At 41.8% G+C, this 22445-nt stretch overlaps 1 protein-coding gene across 5 annotated transcripts in view; it reads right to left on the bottom strand.

Moving 5' to 3' along the window:
- Positions 1 to 22445, bottom strand: part of KDM4C (lysine demethylase 4C) — a 428305-nt gene that overhangs the window by 6883 nt on the left and 398977 nt on the right. For 4 of the 5 annotated variants that reach the window (XR_004350380.1, XR_004350379.1, XM_032634921.1 and 1 more), the window contains exons 20-21: positions 9997 to 10116; positions 6599 to 6691 (exon numbers count right to left, since the gene is read on the bottom strand). Coding sequence is in view for 2 of the 5 variants with exons in the window: in XM_032634921.1 (XP_032490812.1) it covers positions 6599 to 6691; positions 9997 to 10116 (213 nt within the window). In the remaining 3 variants the exon portion in view is untranslated. Of the gene's footprint in view, positions 1 to 6041; positions 6692 to 9996; positions 10117 to 22445 lie in introns of those variants that run through there. The other variant, XR_004350381.1, reaches the window with a different exon arrangement.

Below are 22445 nucleotides of genomic sequence, written 5' to 3'. Positions count from 1 at the left end.
TTTGTAAATTGTTTGGGATTTGGTTTTGCAAGTCTTTATTCTTCCCTTCCTCTTTTGTTCCCTTCTCATGTGATTCATCTTTAGTGTTGTATTTGGATTGCTTTTTTCTTTTTTGTGTGTTTTTGTCTATCATAGAGTTTTGGTTTGCAGATCACGTGAGGTTTTGATATAGCAGTCTATATATATACAAGACTGTCTTAAGTTGCTGGTCTCTTAATTTTAAATGCATTTCCAATATCCTGCATTTGTACTATCCTCTGCTCATGACTGCTGGTTTTGATATCCTATTTGTGTGTGTGCGGATGATTTCCTACCTTTATTGTACGTTTGCCTTTACCAGTGAGCTTTCCAATTCATAATGTTCTTGTTTCTAGTTGTGGTCTTTTCTTTTCTGCCTAGAGAAGTTCCTTTAGCATTTATTGTAAAGCTGGTTGTGGTGCTGAATTCTCTTAGCTTTCGCTTATCTGTAAAGCTTTTGATTTCTCCATTGAATCTGAATGAGAGCTTTGCTGGGCAGAGTATTCTTGGTTATAGGTTTTTTCCTTTCATCACTTTAAATATATCATGCCACTCCCTTCTGGCCTGCAGAGTTTCTGCTGAGAAATCAGCTGATAACCTTATGGGATTCCCTTGTATTTTATTTGTTGCTTTTAATATTTTCTCTTTGTCTTTAATTTTTGTCAGTTTGATTAATATATGTCTTGGTGTGTTCCTCCTTGGGTTTATCCTGTATGGAAATCTGCATTTCCTTGGACTTCGGTGACTGTTTCTTTTCTCATATTAGGGAAGTTTTCAGCTATTATCTCTTCAAATATTTTATCAGGTACTTTCTCTCTTCTCCTTCTGCGACCCCTATAATGCGAATGTTGGTGCATTTAATGTCCCAGAGGTTTCTGAGACTGTCCTCCTTTCTTTTCATTCTTTCTTTCTTTATTCTGTTCTGCTGTAGTGATTTCCACTACTCTTTCTTCCAGCTCACTTATTAGTTCTTCTGCCTCATTTATTCTGCTATTGTTTCCTTCTAGTATATTTTTCACTTTGGTTATTGTATTGTTCATCTCTGTTCTTTAAATCTTCTAGGTTTTTGTTAAATATTTCTTGTATCTTCTCAGTCTGTGCCTTCATTCTTTTTCCAACATCTTGGATCATCGTTACTATCATTACTCTGCATTCTTTTTCATGTAGATTTGCCTATCTCTACTTAGTTGCTCTTCTGGGTTTTTATCTTGTTCCTTCTGGAACACATTTCTCAACTGTCTCATTTAGTCTAACTTTCTGTGTTTGTGGTCTCCTTTCTGCAGGCTGCATGATTGTAATTCTTCTTCCTTCTTGTGTCTGTCTCCTGGTGGGTGAGCTTGGTCCAGGGGCTTGTGCAGGGTTCCTGGTGGGAGGGACTGGTGGGTGGAGCTGGGTCTTGTCCCTCTGGTGGACAGGGCCATGTCAAGGGGTGTGTTTACAGGTGGCTGTGAGGTCAGTACAAGTTTAGGCAGCCTGTTTGCTGACGGGTGAGGCCGTGTTCCCCCATTGCTGGTTGTTTGGCCCGAGGCGTCCCAGCACTGGAGCCTGCAGACTATTGGGTGGGGCCAGGCCTTAGTGCCAAAAATGCAACCTCCAAGAGAACCCACACTGATCAGTATTCCCTGGGGCCTCTGCCACCAGAGTCCTTGCCCCCACAGTGAGCCACAGCCAACACCTTCCTCTCCAGGAGACCCTCCAAGACCCTCAGGTAGGTCTAGCCCAGGCTCCTGTGGAGTCACTGCTTTGTGCTGGGTTCCAGTGCACGTTGTGCGTGCCCTCTAAGAGTGAAATCTCTGTTTCCCCCTGTCTTGCGGAACTTCTGCACTCAAGCCCCACTGGCCTTCAAAGCTCAATGCCCTGGGGGCTCTTCCTCCCAATGCCAGACCTTCAGGCTGAGGAGCATGACGTGAGGCTCAGAACTCTCACTCCATCTCATTGTGGCTTCCTCTTTGTCTTTGGATGTAAAATATCTTTTTTGGTAGGTTCCAGTCTTTCTTGTCGATGGTTGTTCACCAGTTAATTGTGATTTTGGTGTTTTCGTGGGAGGAAGTGAGCTGCAGTCCTTCTACTCTGCCATGTTGTCGGAATTGAGGGGCTGCTTTTAGTTTGGATACTTCCTGCTCTTTCCTCAGTGTGTGCTGGCTGTTATCCCCTGATATGGGGTGGGCAGGTGTGGTGACCCGTGCTCACTCCTGGTACCCTGGGGTAGTGATCAGCGCCAACTTGTGGGTCTCCCAGCAGTGGCCTGCGTGCCTGCAAGGTGGCAGGGCCAGCGACTGGCACCTGCTCATGGGTCTCTTAGTGGCGGCAGCAGCCCATGCCCACCTCTGGAGCTCACGATGACAGTGGTGGCTCGTGCCTGCTCCCAGAACTCATGTAGGTGGTGTCCTGTTGCCTGAGAGGGCACACAGGGAAAGAAACTCCTATGGCAAGTCCTGCCCCTCTCCTCTGCATCCCCCAACAATGGTACCTTGCCTCTCTGGCAGACCCAGGCTTCTTCTGAGGGCATCCTCAGTTGCCATACTCCAGCCTCTTCAGGCTGTCTCCGTGCAGCCAGCGCTGGTCCGCTCCCTGAGTCTGACCTCCAAAGCCCAAGCTTTAGCACCCAGCCCCTGCCTGCCCTGGCAGATGAGCATCTCAGGCTGGGGAGTTCAGGGCAGCACTACCAACCACCTATGTAGGTCACTCTCTGTTTTGCCTTCCTCAAACTGGTTGCTGCGCTCTCCTCAATGGCTCCAAAGCTCCCCCTCCATCCAGGCTGATCTTCCCACCAGTGAGGGGACTTCCCAGGGCGAGGGAACCTTTCCTCCTTCATCGCTCCCTCCCTGGGGCACACGTCCCATCTCAATTCCTCTTTTTTTTTTTCCTTTTGTCCTGCCTGGTTTACGTGGAGGTTTTTCTGCCTTTTCAGAAATCTGAGGTTTTCTGCCAGTGTTCAGTAGATGTTCTGTGTGAATTGTTCCACTTGTAGATGTGTTTTTGATATATTTGTGGGAGGAGGTGAGCTCTAAGTCCTATTCCTCCACCATTTTGATTCCTCCCACCAGGTAAAGCTTACTTTAAAGTACTATTCTTCCTTCCTAATTTCCTATTTTGCCCCTCGAACGTGTTCCCAACTGGTTTTTACTGAGATGACACCAACTGTGTCACGGAGGCCCCCTCCCATGGTAGTGACACAGGCAGGGTCCAGCTTTTAAGGCTTGAAAGCACATGGTCAATCATGAAGAAGAGAGAAACAATGGAACAATTACAAAGAAGCTTGAAAACTAAAAATGGACCCAAGTGCAAAGCTGGGCATGTTCCCTGCTAGTTCATGAGATGGTCATCCAGGGTGATTGATAGGCTCCCTCCATGGATTCCCCCAGATGCTCCTAGCTTCACTCAGGAAGAAAAGTAAGAGATTGTGGATGGGCTGGGCACCCTCTGCCATTAGCATAAAACAGTTTTGGTTCATTCATTCTTGGCAAAGCACTTCCTCTGAGTAATCTTTCCCTTTTATAAGTGCTAAAGTTAAAGGAGAAAATAAAACATCTATGAAAGTGTTGCCACTGTGTGAGGACAGCAAAAGCAAGCGTCTTAAATACAATAATAAAACCAGTTTACCAGCAGCACCAGTTAATTATACACCATTGCTATGGTTATTCTGTGAGACCATAAAAGGTAATGGGGCTGTTTCTGAAGTTAGTGGGAAGGAACGCAGCACAGTCACTGAGGCGGACTGCTGACACTTTAGAAAAATTTCTCCCCAAGTCAGCGTATGTCTGGGTGAGCAGAAGTCATTAAAACATGAAGGCCTCCCAGTGGGGGCTGCAACCCACCCCGCCTTAAAAAAAAAACAAAAGATTTCTCTAATTATAAAGTATCTTCCATCAATAAGTTTTCCAATCAGATTTGTTTCGCCAACTGGAAAAAAAATAGCAGTCAGTCACGGACAAACTAGCCAAGGCCCAGAGGGTTATATACAAACCTTAAGAAAAAGCTGGTTTTCTACAGCAGAAGCACCTAAGTCTTTGATTCAGTAAAAACAGAGGTGGCAAACTGGATTTTGTCTCAAGAAATTTTCTACTAGGCTCAACATAACGTAACAGGTTAGATTCAGAGTATCTATGTGATTTATATATATATATATATATATATATATATATATTTATTTAATTTATTTATTTATTCATGGCTGTGTTGGGTCTTCGTTTCTATGCAAGGGCTTTCTCTGGTTGCGGCAAGCGAGGGCCACTCTTCATTGCGGTGCGTGGGCCTTTCACTGTCGTGGCCTTTCTTGTTGTGGGCCACAGGCTCCAGATGTGCAGGCTCAGTAGTTGTGGCTCACGGGCTTAGTTGCTCCATGGCATGTGGGATCTTCCCAGACCAGGGCTCGAACCCGTGTCCCCTGCATTGGCAGGCAGATTCTCAACCACTGCGTCACCAGGGAAGCCCTATATATTTTTTAATTTAAAAATTTTCTATGAGAATTTTAGAAAAGCAGTTCAGTTTGGTGTGACTGTTCTGAGAAATGGACCTTAGAAAATTCGTGCTTGAGTAAAGCTACATGGTAAAGCATACTGGTATTGGAGCCAAATCTACTATGGAACAGAGATTGTGATCAGAGCAGAAAGCAAAAAGCTTAAATGTGATTAAGAAATGGTATTTGAAATCTATAAGACCCAGCTGGTAGGATGTTTAACCATACATGGATTAGAAAATCAAAGACCTGAGAGACTTCCAGAGGGCTACCTACTCCATTTCCCAACCTCTAAATCTTTAGATTATTTTTTAAAAAAAGGGGGGAGGGAATGGGAGGGGACAGAGAATCCATGGAAGATAGGAGAAACAGGATGAGAGGCAGTCACCTCCAGCATCTTGAAAAGGAAAGTTTTTCTGAGGAGATTTCAAGACCTAGAACACTGACAAATTATCCAGGTTTTTAGCTCTTTGTTAAGGTTTAACAGATGTCTTTACTATAGGAATATTTTCTTCTCCCTTTCCCTGCTGTTTATTATCTGGGGGTTAATCTGTTTTCAGGTGTGTGGGTCCCCTACTTGCCACATTTCCTCACTGGGTGGGCAGCAGTGCTGTTACTATCACTCTTCTCTTGACTGTTTCACTTTGAAGGACCTTCCCCTCAAGGATGCAGCTGAGAAGGAAAAGTCAGTTTACACCTGATGCACTTACCCTGTTCTCAGGATCCCACCTGACAGGAGAGGAGCTGAATATACAACTGAACATTTAAGGAAACCCATGTTCTTCCAAAGTAATCTAGAGTCGCTCTATCACTGCATAAAAGTATATCATTAGCATGCAATGAAAACTAAGGATGTCATTTATTCAGAAAAAAATTTTCATTTTAGTCAGAAAAATCCCCTCATTCAAATTGCCTAGTTTAGGACTTATCATTTCACAGATGCACTAGATGCAATTCTAAATGAGTAAAACTGACTTCATTTCAGGGTCCAGTAAATATTTTATGATACAATGAAAACTAAGTTATTATGAATTATATTTTTTAACAACTTCAGTTTTGACTATTTGTCCATGTTTGTCTTTTAATGGTATGTACAGGGCTTGAAACTAATAACGTTTTCTTTTGTAAAAAAAAAAACTGCTTTAGTATTTCCACAACTAATATTTGGGCTTTGTTTATTCCTTTTATATAAAAGTGAGAGTTTAGTTTAATTATAAGTTGACACAAACATTAATGAGCTTCTGAGAGAGAAGTTAATACAGTTGACCTTGAACAACATGGGTCTGAACTATATATGGGTCCACTTAATACACGGATTTTTTTCAATCATAAACATTATGGTACTACACGATCTGAGTGATTGAATCCATAGATGTGAAACTGTGGGCAGGAAGGGTCTGACTATATAAGTTATATATGACTGTGTGGAGGGTCAGCACTCCAACCCCCCACATTGTTAAAGGGTGAACTGTATATGATAAGGCTATAGGAAACTAGATGTTTGCTATGCTGAGTCCCCTTTAATCTCCTACTGAAAGCTTTTTTTTTTTTTTTTTTTTTTTTGCGGTACGCAGGGCTCTCACTGTCGTGGCCTCTCCCGTTGTGGAGCACAGGCTCTGGACGCACAGGCTCAGCAGCCATGGCTCACGGGCCCAGCCGCTCTGCGGCATGTGGGATCTTCCCGGACCGGGGCACGAACCCGTGTCCCCTGCATCGGCAGGCAGACCCTCAACCACTGCACCACCAGGGAAGCCCTGAAAGCTTTCTTTTAACGTTGCTTCCACTAAGAAGATTGTAAATGTCTTGATGGTATCTTTATATGTTCCCAGTTAGCTTGCACAGGACACATATTCAATAACTTTCTGAATGCCAATAGATGTTAACACAAAGAAGCATCATTTGACCTCATTAGAAAGAAAGATGAGGAACTTGAACCGGTTTCCCTGTTTCTGGACAAATTTGAGCTTTGGATTAAATGATTTCAATAAGGGTAAAATTGCATTGGCTTTCTTCAAAATCAATCCAAAAGCCTAAGTATGTTTCCTGCTGGGCTTGGGAAACAGTGAGAGAGGAGGAGAGATTCACATGGCAGATCCCTCAGAGGGATTATCCAGCACTTACAAAACGAGCTTTCACTCTCTTGGGTAACTCTTCATCTAAAGTGTAGATGTCCTCTCTCTTCATTGCTATCTGGGATCCATCTTCAAATTCAACCTAATGAAAAATAAGACATCGAGCATGACCTATTTAAAAAAGAAGCAAGCATTCACCATTTTCTTCAGGGTTCCAGTTAGCTACATAAAAAAGAAAAAAGGATTCAGGCAGAACAAACAAGAGAACTATCCAACAGCCAAGGAAGGAAGAAAAGCTCTTTCCCTTATCAAACTAAGAACAAAGTATGTTTTCAAACAGGCCAAAATTCTTGAAAATGAGTGTTTTGCAATATGTGATATGAAAACTTCATCCCCCCAAAGCAAAAACAAAGAAAAGTAACTGCTGCTCAAATGATTTCTCAGAACATCAGATTGTGGCCAATTTAGCATTAAGACGGGTGGAGCCTGTAAGTACTGATTGATTGTTTCTTTAAGAGGCTCTGACAACATAAGAGGGAGGACTGTTTCTCTTTGAGAAAGAAGTAATGATATATTTACTCTTGTATAATAATCCTCCCAGATAAAATAATTTCTCAAGTTCTTACGGAGCTTTAACTTTCAAAACTCACTTTTGTTAAGATCTCAGGTTCTCCTTAACCTCACGTGTCAGCCACCTCAATTTGTGAAAATACATTATCATCTAAATGAAAATGTTTAAAACTTTTAAAACTTTGTTTTCAAGCTAATCAAATGGCAGCAAGTAATTTCATTATCCAGTTTTTTCAGTATTTTAGGATATTTTGTTAGAGAAAAAGTGACACAATAACAAACAGAGCATCTGGGGGAAATTCATCAAAGGCCCTACTCAAAGTGATCTTGGTTTAGGCTCAATCCCACATGAACTCTTCCAGAAGAAAACAACAAAAGGGATGCAATCAGGGTAGAATATATGATATGTTCTAACTCTGACCACTTATGGTATTCTTGAAATCCCTAACTTGTCTGTCTGAATTCTTTACTTTTAAGAAATAAGTATATGCTTGCAATTCTAGTTAAAAGATAAGTTAAACCATTTAGCTGTGCTAAAATTAAAAACATGGTTTTTAATTTTTAAAAATCTGCTGAAGTTTAAAAAATACTAAAGATAAAATATATAATTAAACTTTGTATTTATTATCCATGTACTGCTCACGTTTGACTAAGCTCAAACACGGGGCAGAATTAGGTCTCGGTCACAGGAGACTTCTCGCTGCTACTTTCCGGAACGCTGAGATTGGGAAGGCTTTTCTTCCTGGCCTTGTTTCAGCAAAATGGTTTCTGTAACATTTAATTAGGCCAAGGTGTCATTGCAATTTATACAGTTCGATAGCATAGCTAGAACTACCTGTGCCTACCTTTCTTCTGTTTTAGATCATTTGAAAATTCTAAAAGAGAAAAAGGCAATTTTAAAACTAAGAGGGAGTATGGTATGGTGACCAACCATCCCAGTTTGTCCAGGACTGAAGGGGTCTCCCAGGATGCAAGACTTTCAGTGCTAAAATCAAGGACAGTCCCTCGCAAGCTGGGATATTGTTCACCCGACTTGGGACAGAGCCAAGAGTAAATTCTGGCCCTTCCCTTTACCAGCTGTGTGCTCTTGAACAAATTATCACATTCACTGAGACTTTACTTTGTAAAGTAGGAGTCAAAAACATCTATGTTGCAGGGCTACTGTGAGGGTCCCCAAAATGCATATACTTAGGATACTTAGCACTGCGCAGTAGGTATTTAGTTCCATTTTTATAAATATCTTTGCTTATTCAATGGTGAGGCTGAAGAGACACAAAACACAAAATGATCTCAAAAGGCCAGGTGGTTTAATGAGGAATTTTAAACTACTTCCTTGAGAGACAATTTTAATATTAGTCTTAACTTTTTCATTGAGTCTGTAAATATGCTCACAGTTCTATGTTGACAGGCCATGATAAATTCAACTGAAGTTAGCACACTGATTACTAATTAGCCGGAATTTCAACATGTCTTCATTATGATACTTTTCATGTAGCTAATAGCTTTGCTACATGTAAGATGCTTCACTTTTGCAGTTATTGTTTAATTAAATGTAATTATTTTCTTTTGAATGATGTAGTGAACGCTTCTTTTCTAGGAGTCTCCAGTATTACCAGCCTGTCATGTGATTTTTGCCTAATTTTGGACATTCTGATACAAAAATGCTGCAGCACTTACCCTGCTGTAAATGACCTGAATCTGCAACTTAACACTTAGTCACCAGTACAAAGGGGAAATGGCCTTCTCTCTCTCTCTCTCTCTCTCTCTCTCTCTCTCTCTCTCTCTCTCTCTCTCACACACACACACACACACACACACACACACACACACACAGGATATGTACATCCTCCCCTCCCCTCCCCACCCTGGTGGCTTTTTCTACACCTTAAAAAATGTTCTCCCCTAAGTTGTCCAAACTTCTTTGAACACTTTTAATTACATTGTGCTCCAGTTTTTAGTGGTGTCTTTTAATGTACTCTTCCATTTAAGCCCTAGCCCTTTATCAGTCTTTGAACAATTTCTCTGAGGAAACTGGAGGTCTTATCATTCTCAAGCTGTTTTTAACTTCACAGGCCTGAACCTTCTTGCTTTTTCTCCTTTTACTTCAATCTTCCTGTTTTTACACTACTGCTTAGCTTTAGAATGTTGATTTCTGCCATTGTGTTACTAAAAGTACTATAATTTATTGGTTCTAATAAATTTGTTCCTTCTTAAAGTCTTTCTGAAGGAATATAAATGCACATGCGCCATCCATGTTGTTTTCCTTATTAGAGCTTAACTCATCCTCATTTCTAATAGGGATACAATTCATTTTTAAATTGTATATATATTCTTTAATAATATGTAGAGTTGTTCAGTGAACAGAATGCCAAAATAATAGCTGCACTTTTCATTAAATGAGCGCTCGGGTGCACAAATGGCCCCATCTGTGCCGATGCACCATTGGCTTAGGTTTGCTGAAACGCCCGACGGGGATGATGTCTCTCAGGGAAAAGCCACCCATTCAGGGACTGCTGGATGATGAACAGCCATCACTGATTTGGCTTACAGTTAGATAATCCAGCCAGTTAGTCTCTCCCCGTATAACAGAAACACAAGAAAGCAGCCCACCATCCAGCTGGTTATCTTTTTGACCTAACTAACTATATTCCTTACAATTAACCTATTCATCAGATGTTACTAGAGTTTCTCAGTATCAAACTTGGTAATAAAAGTCTAATATCCAGGTCATCAAACATCGAATTTTTGCCTTTTTTATAAAACAAGAGGTGTTCCAAATTCATGTGGCTTCTTGGTCAGCAGTACACTGGCTATACCGTCTGCCCTCTGGCTTCTCCTGTCCATCTCAGCAAGCATCACACCCAGGGCAGCACTCACCTGGTACATGTGGGCAACATTTGATCCGAGATATTTTGCCCCGTAGAGTTTGCCATCAGGCCACTTGACTTGAACGACTTCTCCCTCGGCAGGAGGGCCTAGCCTCACACAGTCTCGGCTCTGCGTAATAAATAGTAGTTAGGCTTTTTAAGGCAAATGTCTAAGTGACTGCATTTAGAACGTAGCAAATGAGCAACTCCTGGCAATTAAAAGGAGTTATTGCCTCTGTGTTTTATGGATTATGATCTTGCATGGGTGTTCAGGGGAAGAGCTATAAGCCAAAGGAGTACTTAAAGATTCAGCCTACATCATAAAGTTACAAAGGAACCACCATAATCCAAGAAGGAAAAAACAGCATTTACATTTGCTGTTTGACAAAGAATTGTTCAGAGGGTAAGTAAAACGTGCATAGAAACTGCTCTCGCTGAGAAATAGACTGGCTAATGATTTATAACACCTGACATGTATACAGCATTTTGCAGCTAACAGAAGGCTTCGACATACATCTCGTCTGATCCTCACAATCGTTCCATGAGGTAGGCAGAGACTACTAATTACCCCCATTTTACTGACAAGGAAACTGAGCCTCTGAGGAGGCTCCTTTCAGTTGTCAGGATCTCTGGAGAAGTGAAGCGGTGTAAGAGACAAAGAACTGAGGACGCCCAGGTGGACCTGGGGGCAGGAGAGAAGCAGACTGTCATCAGAGCTGGCAGGCCCGGATGAAGGAGCAAGGGAAAAATGCAGGAGCCTCCAGAGTGTGGCAGGGGAGGCTGTAAGGCCCGGGTCCTGCTCAGCAGGCCTCTTCTGAAGACCCCTGGACCTTCCCCTACAGGCCTGGTTCTGCCTGCACCTCCCATCCACTTAGTAGTCCACCTCATTCCACAGGTGATCCTGGCGGTGCCACAAGCACTCTTCTCACCTCACTTCTTCCACTCAGCACTGCCTCCTCCTCGGGCAGCAACTCAGAACAAATTTCCCACTAGCTCATCCTGGGAAGGTGCTTTTTAGAGGGGGAGGGGTACAGATATACTTTGCAAACTTAAGTTTGTATGTATTGAGAATGACACAATAAAATTTGAATACAAAGGAATTAAATACTTGACTACTTTGATAAATTTTTTGCACATTTAGCAGTTCATGTTTTGCTAATCCTGGTATTTTACTGATGAGGCCAATCTGACTGATTGAAATGCACACTTGACCAGTTAAGCTTTAAATACAGACTGGGCAGGGTTCTGTGGTTTAAATGAGAGGCACACACAGGAAATATTTAGTTGTTTATGATTAGAAATCCACCATGTATTACTTTTCATTATTAACAGAAATTTTGCATCATAAAGGAGTGGGCCTTTTACTGTTGGGTTCAGAGTATACCTGAGAGGTTCATCTTTCTCACAGCAGACTATGCCTCCATTTAAAGCTATGGGCAAAGAAAAAAAAGTGTGTGCTCAGAGGCTCTGCAGAGTTGACAGTCTGCATCTAACTTAGTCAAATGAAAATAAGTTTCTTCTTGGCCTTCATAATATTTGATCTCAGGCTACACAGAACTGAAAGAGTAGGATGAAGAACTCTATTCTACATATGCCCCTGGAGTTATCGTCTCACTTTTCATTTCCCTTACCTTCCAAAGATGTACATGGTACTACGAAGATTAGAAAGTGTAGCTTCTAAATAGATGCTGTCTCCTAGCACAGGAAGCTACATCAGCTCAGGGATAACTCTGAGCTAAAACCCAGATGGTTTGGTGATGGGGGCAAGGAGAGAACAAGAGTAAGTTTCTTCCTTCTCCTAAAGTTTTATTCCATGTGGAGGAAGCTCCATTAAGGTAATACTCCTAGCTTTTCTTTTTTTTCCCACTCCCTCATTCATTCACTTTTTTTTTTTAATTTTCATTGGAGGATACTCGATTTACAATGTTCTATTAGTTTCAGGTGTACAACAAAGTGAATCAGTTACACATATACATATACCCACTCTTTTTTAGATTCTTTTCCCATATAGGCCATTACCGAGTACTGAGTAGACTTCCCTGTGCTATAGAGTAGGTTCTTATTAGTTATCTACTACTATGTTTTATATATAGTAGTGTGTATATTGTCAATGCCAGTCTCCCAATTTATCCCTCCCCTGCCAAAGCAATCTACAGATTCAACACAATCCCTATCAAATTTCCAATGGCATTTTACACAGAATTACAACAAAAAATTTTACACTTTGTATGGAAACACAAAAGACCACGAATAGCAAAAGCAATCTTGAGAAATAAAAATGGAGCTGGAGAAATCAGGCTCCCTGACTTCAGACTGTACTACAAAGCTACAGCAATCAAGACAGTATGGTACTGGCACAAAAACAGAAATATAGATCAATGGAACAGGAGAGAAAACCCAGAGATAAACCCAAGCACATATGGTCACCTTATCTTTGATAAAGGAGGCAAGAATATACAATGGAGAAAAGACAGTCTCTTTGATAAGTGAGGCTGGGAAAACGGAACAGCTACACGTAAACAAACGAAATTAGAACACTCCCTGACACCATACACAAAAACAAACTCAAAATGTATTAAAGATCTAAATGTAAGGCTAGATACTATAAAACTCTTAGAGGAAAACACAGGCAGAACACTCTTTGACATAAATCGCAGCAAGATCTTTTTGAATCCACCTCCTAGAGTAATGAAAATAAAAACAAAAATAAACAAATGGGACCTAATGAAACTTTAAAGCTTTTGCACAGCAAAGGAAACCGTAAACAAAACAAAAAGACAACCCTCAGAATGGGAGAACATATTTGCAAATGAAGCAACCAACAAAAGATTAATATCCAAAATATACAAACAGTTCTTAGAGCTCAATATCAAAAAAAACCAACCCAATCAAAAAATGGGCAGAAGACCTAAATAGACATTTCTCCAGAGAAGACATACAGATGGCCAACAAACACATGAAAAGATGCTCAACATCACTAATTGTTAGAGAAAGGCAAATCAAAACTACAATGAGGTATCACCTTACACCAGTCAGAATGGCCATCATTAAAAAATCTATAAACAAATGCTGGAGAGGGTGTAAAGAAAAGGGAACCCTCATACACTGTTGGTGGAAATGTAAATTGATACAGCCACTATGGAAAACATATGGAGGTTCCTTAAAAAACTAAAAATAGAGATCCCAGGAAGAAGACTGGGGTTGGCTGTGTGAACACAGCCTGAAGGAGGCTAGTGCGCCACAGTTAGCCAGGAGGGAGTCTGGGAAAAAGTCTGGACCTGCCTAAGAGGCAAGAGACCATTGTTTCGGGGTGCGCGAGGAGAGGGGATTCAGAGCACCGCCTAAACAAGCTCCAGAAACAGGCGCGATCCATGGCTTTCAGCGCAGACACCAGAGACAGGCATGAAACGCTAAGGCTGCTGCTGCAGCCACCAAGAAGCCTGTGTGCAAGCAAAGGTCACTCTCCATACCTCCCCTCCCAGTAGCCTGTGCAGCCCGCCATTGCTAGGGTCCCGTAATCTAGGGACAACCTCCCCGGGGAAAACACGCAGTGCACCTCAGGCTGTTGCAACATCACGCTGGCCTCTGCCGCTGCAGGCTCGCACTGCATTCCGTACCCCTCCCTCCCCCCAGGCCTGAGTGAGCCAGAGCCCCCTAATCAGCTGCTCCTTTAACCCCGTTGTGTCTGGGCGAAGAACAGATGCCCTCAGGCGACCTACATGCAGAGGCGGGGTCAAATCCAAAACTGAACCCCAGGAGCTGTGCAAACAAAGAAGAGAAAGGGAAATTTCTCCCAGCAGTCTCAGGAGCAGCAGATTAAATCTCCACAATCAACTTGATGTACCCGGCATCTGTGGAATACTTGAATAGACAATGAATCATCCCAAGATTAAAGCGATGGACTTTGTGTTATTTTGTCTGTATAGCTTTGCTTTTACCATTTGTCCTAGGGTTCTGTCTGTCCATTTCCTTGGTTTTTTTTTGTATACTTTTTTAGCGCTTGTTATCATTGGTGGATTTGTTTTTTGGTTTGGTTGCTCTCTTCTTTCTTTTATTTTTTATTACTTTTCAATTTTTAAAAAATTTTTAATAATTAAAAAAAATTTTTCATTTTAATAACTTTATTTTTTTCTTTCTTTTTTTTTTTTTTTTTGCGGTACACGGGCCTCTCACTGCTGCGGCCTCTCCCGTCGCGGAGCACAGGCCCCGGACGCACAGGCTCAGCGGCCATGGCCCACGGGCCCAGCCGCTCCGCGGCACGCGGGATCCTCCCGGACCGGGGCACGAACCCGTGTCCCCTGCACCGGCAGGCGGACGCCCAACCACTGCGCCACCAGGGAAGCCCTTCTTTCTTTTTTTTAATCCCTTTTCTTCTGACCCGTGTGACAGAGTATTGGTGCTCCGGCCGGGTGTCAAGCCTGAGGCTCTGAGGTGGGAGAGCTGAGTTCAGGACACTGGTCCACCAGAGACCTCCTGGCTCCACATAATATCAAATGGCAAAAGCTTTCCCAGAGATCTCCATCTCAATGCTAAGACCCAGCTCCACTCAACAACCAGCAAATTACAGTGCTGGACTCCCTACGCCAAACAACTAGCAAGACAGGAACACAATCCCACCCATTAGCAGAGAGGCTGCCTTAAATCATAATAAGGTCACAGACACCCAAAACATACCACCAGACATGGTTCTGCCCACCAGAAAGACAAGATCCAGCCTCATCCACCAGAACACAAGCACCAGGAAGCCTACACAACCCACTGAATCAACGTTAGCCACTGGAGGCAGACACCAAAAACAACGGGAAGTATGAACCTGCAGCCTGCAAAAAGGAGACCCCAAACACAGTAAGTTAAGCAAAATGAGAAGACAGAGTAACACACAGCAGATGAAGGAGCAAGGTAAAAACCCACCTGACCAAACAAATGAAGAGGATAGGCAATCTACCTGAAACAGAATTCAGAGTAATGATAGTAAAGATGATTCAAAATCTTGGAAATAGAATGGACAAAATACAAGAAACGTTTAACAAGGACCTAGAAGAACTAAAGAGCAAACAAACAATGATGAACAACACAATAAATGAAATTAAAAATTCTCTAGAAGGAATCAATAGCACAAAAACTAAGGAAGAAGAACAGATAAGTGACGTGGAAGATAAAATAGTGGAAATGACTACCACAGAGAAGAATAAAGAAAAAAAGAATGAAAAGAATTGAGGACACTGTCAGAGACCTCTGGGAGAACATTAATAAACGCACCAACATTAGAATTATAGGAGGTCCCAGAAAAAGAAGAGAAAAAGAAAAGGACTGAGAACATATTTGAAGAGATTATAGTTGAAAACTTCCCTGATATGGGAAAGGGAATAGTCAATCAAGTCCAGAGAGGGCAGAGTCCCCTACAGGGTAAATCCAAGGAGAAACACACCAAGACACATTAAGCAAACTATCAAAAATTAAATACAAAGAAAAAATATTAAAAGCGGCAAGGGAAAACAACAAATAACATACAAGGGAATTCCCACAAGGTTAACAGCTGATCTTTCATCAGACACTCTGCAAGCCAGAAGGGACTGGCAGGACATATTTAAAGTGATGAAAGGAAAAAACCTACAACCAAGATTACTGTACCCAGCAAGGATCTCATTCAGATTTGATGGAGAAATTAAGACCCTTACAGACAAGCAAAAGCTGAGAAGGTTCAGCACCACCAAACCAGCTTTACAACAAATGCTAAAGGAACTTCTCTAGGCAAGAAATACAAGAGAAGGAAAAGACCTACAAAAACAAACCCAAAACAATTAAGAAAATGGTAATAGGAACATACATATCGATAATTACCTTAAATGTAGATGGACTAAATGCTCCAACCAAAAGACACAGACTGGCTGAATGGATACAAAGACAAGACCTGCATATATGCTTTCTATAAGAGCCCACTTCAGATCTAGGGACACATACACACAAAGTGAGGGCATGGAAAAAGATATTCCATGCAAATGGAAATTAAAAGAAAACTGAAGTAGCAATACTCATATCAGACAAAATAAACTTTAAAATAAAGACTGTTACAAGAGACAAAGAAGGACACTACATAATGATCAAGGGATCGATCCAAGATGAAGATATAACAATTGTAAATATTTATGCACCCACATAGGAGCACCTCAACATATAAAGCAAATGCTAACAGCCATAAAAGGGGAAATCGACAGTGATACGATAATAGCAGGGGACTTTAACACCCCACTTTCACCAATGGACAGATCATCTAAAATGAAACTAAATAAGGAAACACAAGCTTTTAACGATACATTAAACAAGATGGACTTAACTGATATTTACAGGACGTTCCATCCAAAAATAACAGAATACACTTTATTCTCAAGTGCTCATGGAACATTCTCCAGGATAGATCGTATCTTTCTTGGGTCACAAATCAAGCCTTGGTAAATTTAAGAGAATTGAAATCATATCAAGTATCTTTTCTGACCACAATGCTATGAGACTGGATATCAGTTATAGGAAAAAGTCTGTAAAAATTACAAACACGTGGAGGGTAAACAATACACTACTAAATAACAGAGATCACTGAAGAAATCAAAGAGGAAATCAAAAAATACCTAGAAACAAATGACAAAGAAAACATGACAAGCCAAAACCTATGGGATGCAGCAAAAGCAGTTCTAAGAGGGAAGTTTATAGCAATACAATCCTACCTCAAGAAACAAGAAACAACTCAAATAACCTAACCTTACACCTAAAGCAATTAGAGAAAGAAGAACCAAAAACCCCAAAAGTTAGCAGAAGAAAAGAAATCATAAAGATCAGATCAGAAATAAATGAAAAAGAAATGAAGGAAACAGTAGGAAAGATTAATAAAACTAAAAGCTGGTTCTTTGAGAAGATAAACAAAATTGATAAACCATTAGCCAGACTCATCAAGAAAAAAAGAGAGACGACTCAAATCAACAGAATTAGAAATGCAAACGGAGAAGTAACAACTGACACTGCAGAAATACAAAGGATCAGAAAACCATAATTTAAAGAGTCATGTACCACAGTGTTCACTGCAGCTCTGTTTGCAATAGCCAGGACAAGGAGGCAACGTAAGTGTCCATCGACAGATGAATGGATAAAGAAGATTTGGCACATGTGTAGAATGGAATATTACTCAGCCATAAAAAGAAATGAAACTGAGTTATTTGTAGTGAGGTGGATGTACTTAGAGTCTGTCATACAGAGTGAATAGGTCAGAAAGAGAAAAACAAATACTGTATGCTAACACATATATATGGAATCTAAAAAAAAAAGTCATGAAGAACCTAGAGGCAAGACGGGAATAGACGCAGACCTACTAGAGAATGGACTTGAGGACATGGGGAGGGGGAAGTGTAAGCTGGGACAAAGTGAGAGAGTGGTAGTATATATATGGACATATATACACTACCAAATGTAAAATAGATAGCTAGTGGGAAGCAGTCGCATAGCACAGGGAGATCAGCTAGGTGCTTTGTAACCAGCTAGAGGGGTGGGATAGTGAGGGTGGGAGGGAGGGAGATGCAAGAGGGAAGAAATATGGGGATATTTGTATGTGTATAGCTGATTCACTTTGTTATAAAGCAGAAAGTAACACACCATTGTAAAGCAATTATAGTAACACACCATTGTAAAGCAATTATATTCCAATAAAGATGTTAAAAAAAAAAACTAAAAATAGAACTACCATATGACCCAACAATCCCAATACTGGGCATATACCCTGAGAAAACCATAATTCAAAACAAACAAACAAACAAAAAACAACAAACAAAACACATGCACCCCAATGTTCACAGCAGCACTATTTACAATAGCCAGGACATGGAAGCAACCTAAATGTCCACCAGCAGAGGAGTGGCTAAAGAAGATGTGGTACATATATACAATGGGATATTACTCAGCCAAAAAAAGGAATGAAATTGGGTCATTTATAGAAATATGGATGGTCTAAAGAGTATCATACAGAGTGAAGTAAGTCAGAAAGAGAAAAGCAAATATCGTATAATAATGCATATATGTGGAATCTAAAAAAATGGTGTAGATGACCTTATTTGCAAAGCAGAAATAGGACACAGATGTAGAGAACAAATGTATAGATACCAAGGGGGAAAGCGATAGGGTGGGATGAATTGGGAGACTGGGATTGACACATATACATTATTGACACTATGTATAACATAGACAACAGATGGGAACATACTGTATAGCACAAGAACCTAATGCACTGTGGTAACCTAAATGGGAGGGAAGTCCAAAAGGGAGGGGATATCTGTATGTGTATGGCTGATTCATTTTGTTGTGCAGTGGAGACTAACACAACATTGTAAAGCAACCATACTCCAATAAAAATTCATCAGAAAAAAAAGACATATGGATGGCTAAAAAGCACATTAAAAGATGCTCAACATCAGTAATTCTTAGTGAAATGCAAATCAAAACTACAATGAGGTATCACCTCACACTAGTCAGAATGGCCATCATCAAAATATCTACAAACAATAAATGCTGGAGAGGGTGTGGAGAAAAGGGAACCCTCCCACACTGTTGGTGGTACAGCCACTATGGAGAACAGTATGGAAGTTCCTTTAAAAACTAAAAATAGAGCTACCATATGATCCAGCAACCCCACTCCTGGGCATATATCTGGAAGAAACCATAATTCAAAAAGAGACATGCACCCCAGTGTTCATTGCAGCACTATTTACAATAGCCAAGACATGGAAGCAACCTAAATGTCCACCAACAGAGGAATGGATAAAGATGTGGTACATATATATAATGGACTATTACTCAGCTATTAAAAAGAACAAAATAATGCCGTTTGCAGCAACATGGATGGACCTAGAGATTGTCATACTGAGTGAAATAAGTCAGACAGAGAAAGACAATTATCATGTGATATCACTTATATGTGGAATCTTAAAAAGGGGTACAAATGAACTTATCTACAGAACAGAAATAGAGTTATATATGTAGAAAACAAACTCATTCTCCAAGAGAGTAAGGAGTGACAATTATATTGTTGAGTTTTCTGAAGGAGACTGCATTTTCCAAACGATACACTACAGTGCCTGGGGGCACCACAGCAAACTCACTGGGGTTCTGAAATAGGGATATTTTCAGGGAAAACACGGTTGTCAGACACCAAGCTTATTACTACTGTTAAGTTGTTTAGACCAAACTAGTAGATGGAACTGTTAGGTATTTCCTTTGGCCTAGGAGCGCTATAAAAAATGTGCTGAGATAGCCAGGGTCTGTAAGCCAAGCAAGGCTGGTGACTTCTGGCTTACCCCTCACCGTCCGTTTCTCTTTGGAGCCCCTCTGCGGGCAGAGAACTTGCTTTCTGCTCTGCTCCTTTCACAGAGAGGATCTGGCGGTGCCCTGTACTACCTTTCTAGGAGGCCTAATTCTCAGGTCTAGTGTCAGGAAAATTCTTTGCCCACAGATGGAAGCCACACTCTCCAGCATCTGCTTTATGACAAAGGAGATATGTTAAGTTTTCAAACTCTGACTTCTTTCTCTCTCTAGATTGCTTGTCCTCAGGCAGGATGAGACGTTTTCCATTGGGTGCTTCCTCAGTCCCAACAGAGGCAAGTCAAGGCCTCAGGCATTACAAGGCCACAGTCCCCATCTACTCACCCACCACAAGCCACCTCCAAGCAGGAGAGTTATGCCCTTAGTTTCACAGATTTGACCTTCAACAGAGGTTTACTAGCCTTTAAAATGACTACCCCAAACCAATCCTGACCTGCAGTTCTACGTACCATAACACCAAGGTGTGGCAATGGCCATAGAAATGTGGCCTGAGGAAAGTATAAAGTATACTTGAGGAATTTATCATATACATACGCCCTTAGTAGTAAACTAAATGTATGCAACTTTACCAAGTGAGGAACAATTCCTTTTTGAAAAATTCTTTGGAACTAAATGTCTGAGATAGTTTGACGTCTTGCTTACTGGCAATGAGCACTTTACTCACAGCAAATCTTAATTTGGCACAGTGACCTGCAAGAGCCCCCCAGCTCAGCCTCCAGGCACAGTGACCTCCCAGAGCCCCTCAGCTCAGCCTCCACCCAGCTGTGCTCTGGATCGGCCACAGTCACTTCACACACTTTCCTGTCAAAATCTAGGGAAGACAGTTCGGTTTGCTTTCTCAATTTCTTGCCTTCAGAACTTTTTTTCTTTATTCATAGTAGAAGAATAAAGAAAAATAACCAACCAAACACATAAAAACATAAAACTTTTCTGAGAATCTCCCTTCCCCCTCCACCACCAGGAGGCATTATTCTCAGTCATGGTGCCCAATTCCTCACCCTTTGCCAGGTCCTTTAGCTGGAAGTGGATGTACCTGGATTTGCATTTAACTTCATTTAGTGAGTATTACTTATTATTCACACTCCAGCTACTTCCCAAATGGACTTAAGGCAGCTCATAGTAAAACACGAGTTTATTTCCGTAACATCTACTTTCCTCCATAGAGAAGTGGTTTCAATTCATCAGCTGTCTCAATTCTTGAGTCTGCCAGAAACTTTCTATGACTACATGGCATACAAAGCATTTAAACAGAAATGGGATTAGGAGCACGTGGGCTGATGAAAGGAAGTTGAAAAGTCTGATATTTACGTTTCCCTGACCCCTCCAGCATAGAAGCTGCTGGGTGTCCCCAAAACTGTCACAGTCACTAATCTATCTATTTACTGACCACCTGTGTGAGACACTAGGGGAGCCAACAGTGTCCACCTCCCCAAGCTAGGGACAGACAGAGGGTGTCATGTCCATACCTGGAAGCCTGTCACACTGAGCCCCACAGCTGTGGGCTGGGGACCTCAGGGGTCCCTGCAAGGGCTGGAATCCATGTGGAGTACATGAGCTTTGGCCACCATGATCACTTCAACCAGAACAGAATTTGTGATTTTATAGGTTGGGTTTCTGAGTAGGACTTCATGCAGGAAAAAAAAAAAGTTTCTGTTAAAAATGAGAGGTCTGAAAAAAATGAAATAAAATAAATAAAATGTCTGAAGATGAGGGGATTCAGTTTATGGAAAGCAATGGCTTGAAGGGTCTGCCTTCAGCGGCTCACGTCTCCCTGGCTGTGCATGAGGAATCAGACAATAGAGCAGAGCTTCTCAAAGTGCAGTCCCAACTGCTGGGGACACACTTTAAAAATGAAGATTCCAGCCCACACTGCACAGCTCTATGTGACCTGGATGGTTTTTTAAAGCATTATAGAATTTGAGATCTATTCTACCAAAGGATGTAAAATGTTAAGGAGACCTTTCCTGATGCAGTTCTTAGTGTGTTACTGGAGCAAGTAACGCTTTGCTGGAAAAGTATATGCATTAAAAACCTTGACTAATGTGTTTTTCTCAGTTGCTGTCTAGACCCTCAGAAGAAGTCTGCCTTCGCCTGACAGAAATACCTGTTTACCCTTTGCTGTACTGCCTCCAGGGATGTGTGAACTCCCCTGAAGTCTGCCAGAGCCCTCTCCACAGGGACACTGGTGTCTGGAGCTGCCAGTAAGCCTGTAGCTAGAGTACTACATAGATGATGTAAAAATTAAAGACAGAAATAGTCTTCGTAGTCAGGAGTGGACTTCTGCCTGTGATTAAAGGGCTGTGATTAAAAGACTGCGATGAGTCACAATCCCAGGCAAGAGGATGGTGTCAGATCACATTCCTGCCAAAGTCAGGGCCAAACTCCTGTACTTGCTCTCCTAACAAAGAGGAGAGCCCAACTGCCAGTCTGACTATTTGAATTCTGAAGTCACTGTGTTCTTGGAACTGCCTCTAGGCCCTTTGAAAGGGACCCTCTAGAAGGAGCAGCTGTCCTTGCATGCTGCCTGCCTTCCTCCCTCCCCCAGTTCCCACCTCTACTCCTATCAGGTATAAACCACAAGGCAGGCAGCCCCGTCTATTGGTCCCGCTGCAGCAGATGAAGACATGGTATGTGAACTCCCAGTACTTAATCAGCATATCGTTTGGAACCTCTTACAGTCCCCCATGCAGAAAATGCTTAAGTGACCGAGAGCAAGCTGGTGCCAGCAGCGGCTGGCATTTTAAGGGATAATCACCTGCTCATTACTGGACTCGGGCAGAGATGAACAAGACTGACTGAAAGCCATGTGCTAATCATACAGGCTATCTGTCATCTGGCTTCCCAGCATCTGAACCCCCTGCTCCTCTTCAGAGTCTCCATGGAAGGCAGAGCTCATCTGCCATTACAAGTGCTGAAAGATGCCAGATACTCCCTTGCCCAGCAGCAGGTATGGACCGGGGCCCGCCCAATTAGCTACATCCTGCCAGTAGATGTAGAACCTGTGACCAGAGATGCAGAGAAACAGTGGAGGGGAGAATGCTCTCAGAGGCCGGCAGCAGCAGTGACAGATCCCACGTGCCGATGGCAGAACCCTGGTCCAGG

Source organism: Phocoena sinus, chromosome 6 (genome assembly GCF_008692025.1).
Source record: "Phocoena sinus isolate mPhoSin1 chromosome 6, mPhoSin1.pri, whole genome shotgun sequence".
In the NCBI taxonomy this organism is placed as follows: domain Eukaryota; kingdom Metazoa; phylum Chordata; class Mammalia; order Artiodactyla; family Phocoenidae; genus Phocoena; species Phocoena sinus.
This window is presented reverse-complemented; position numbering and strand designations above follow the sequence as displayed.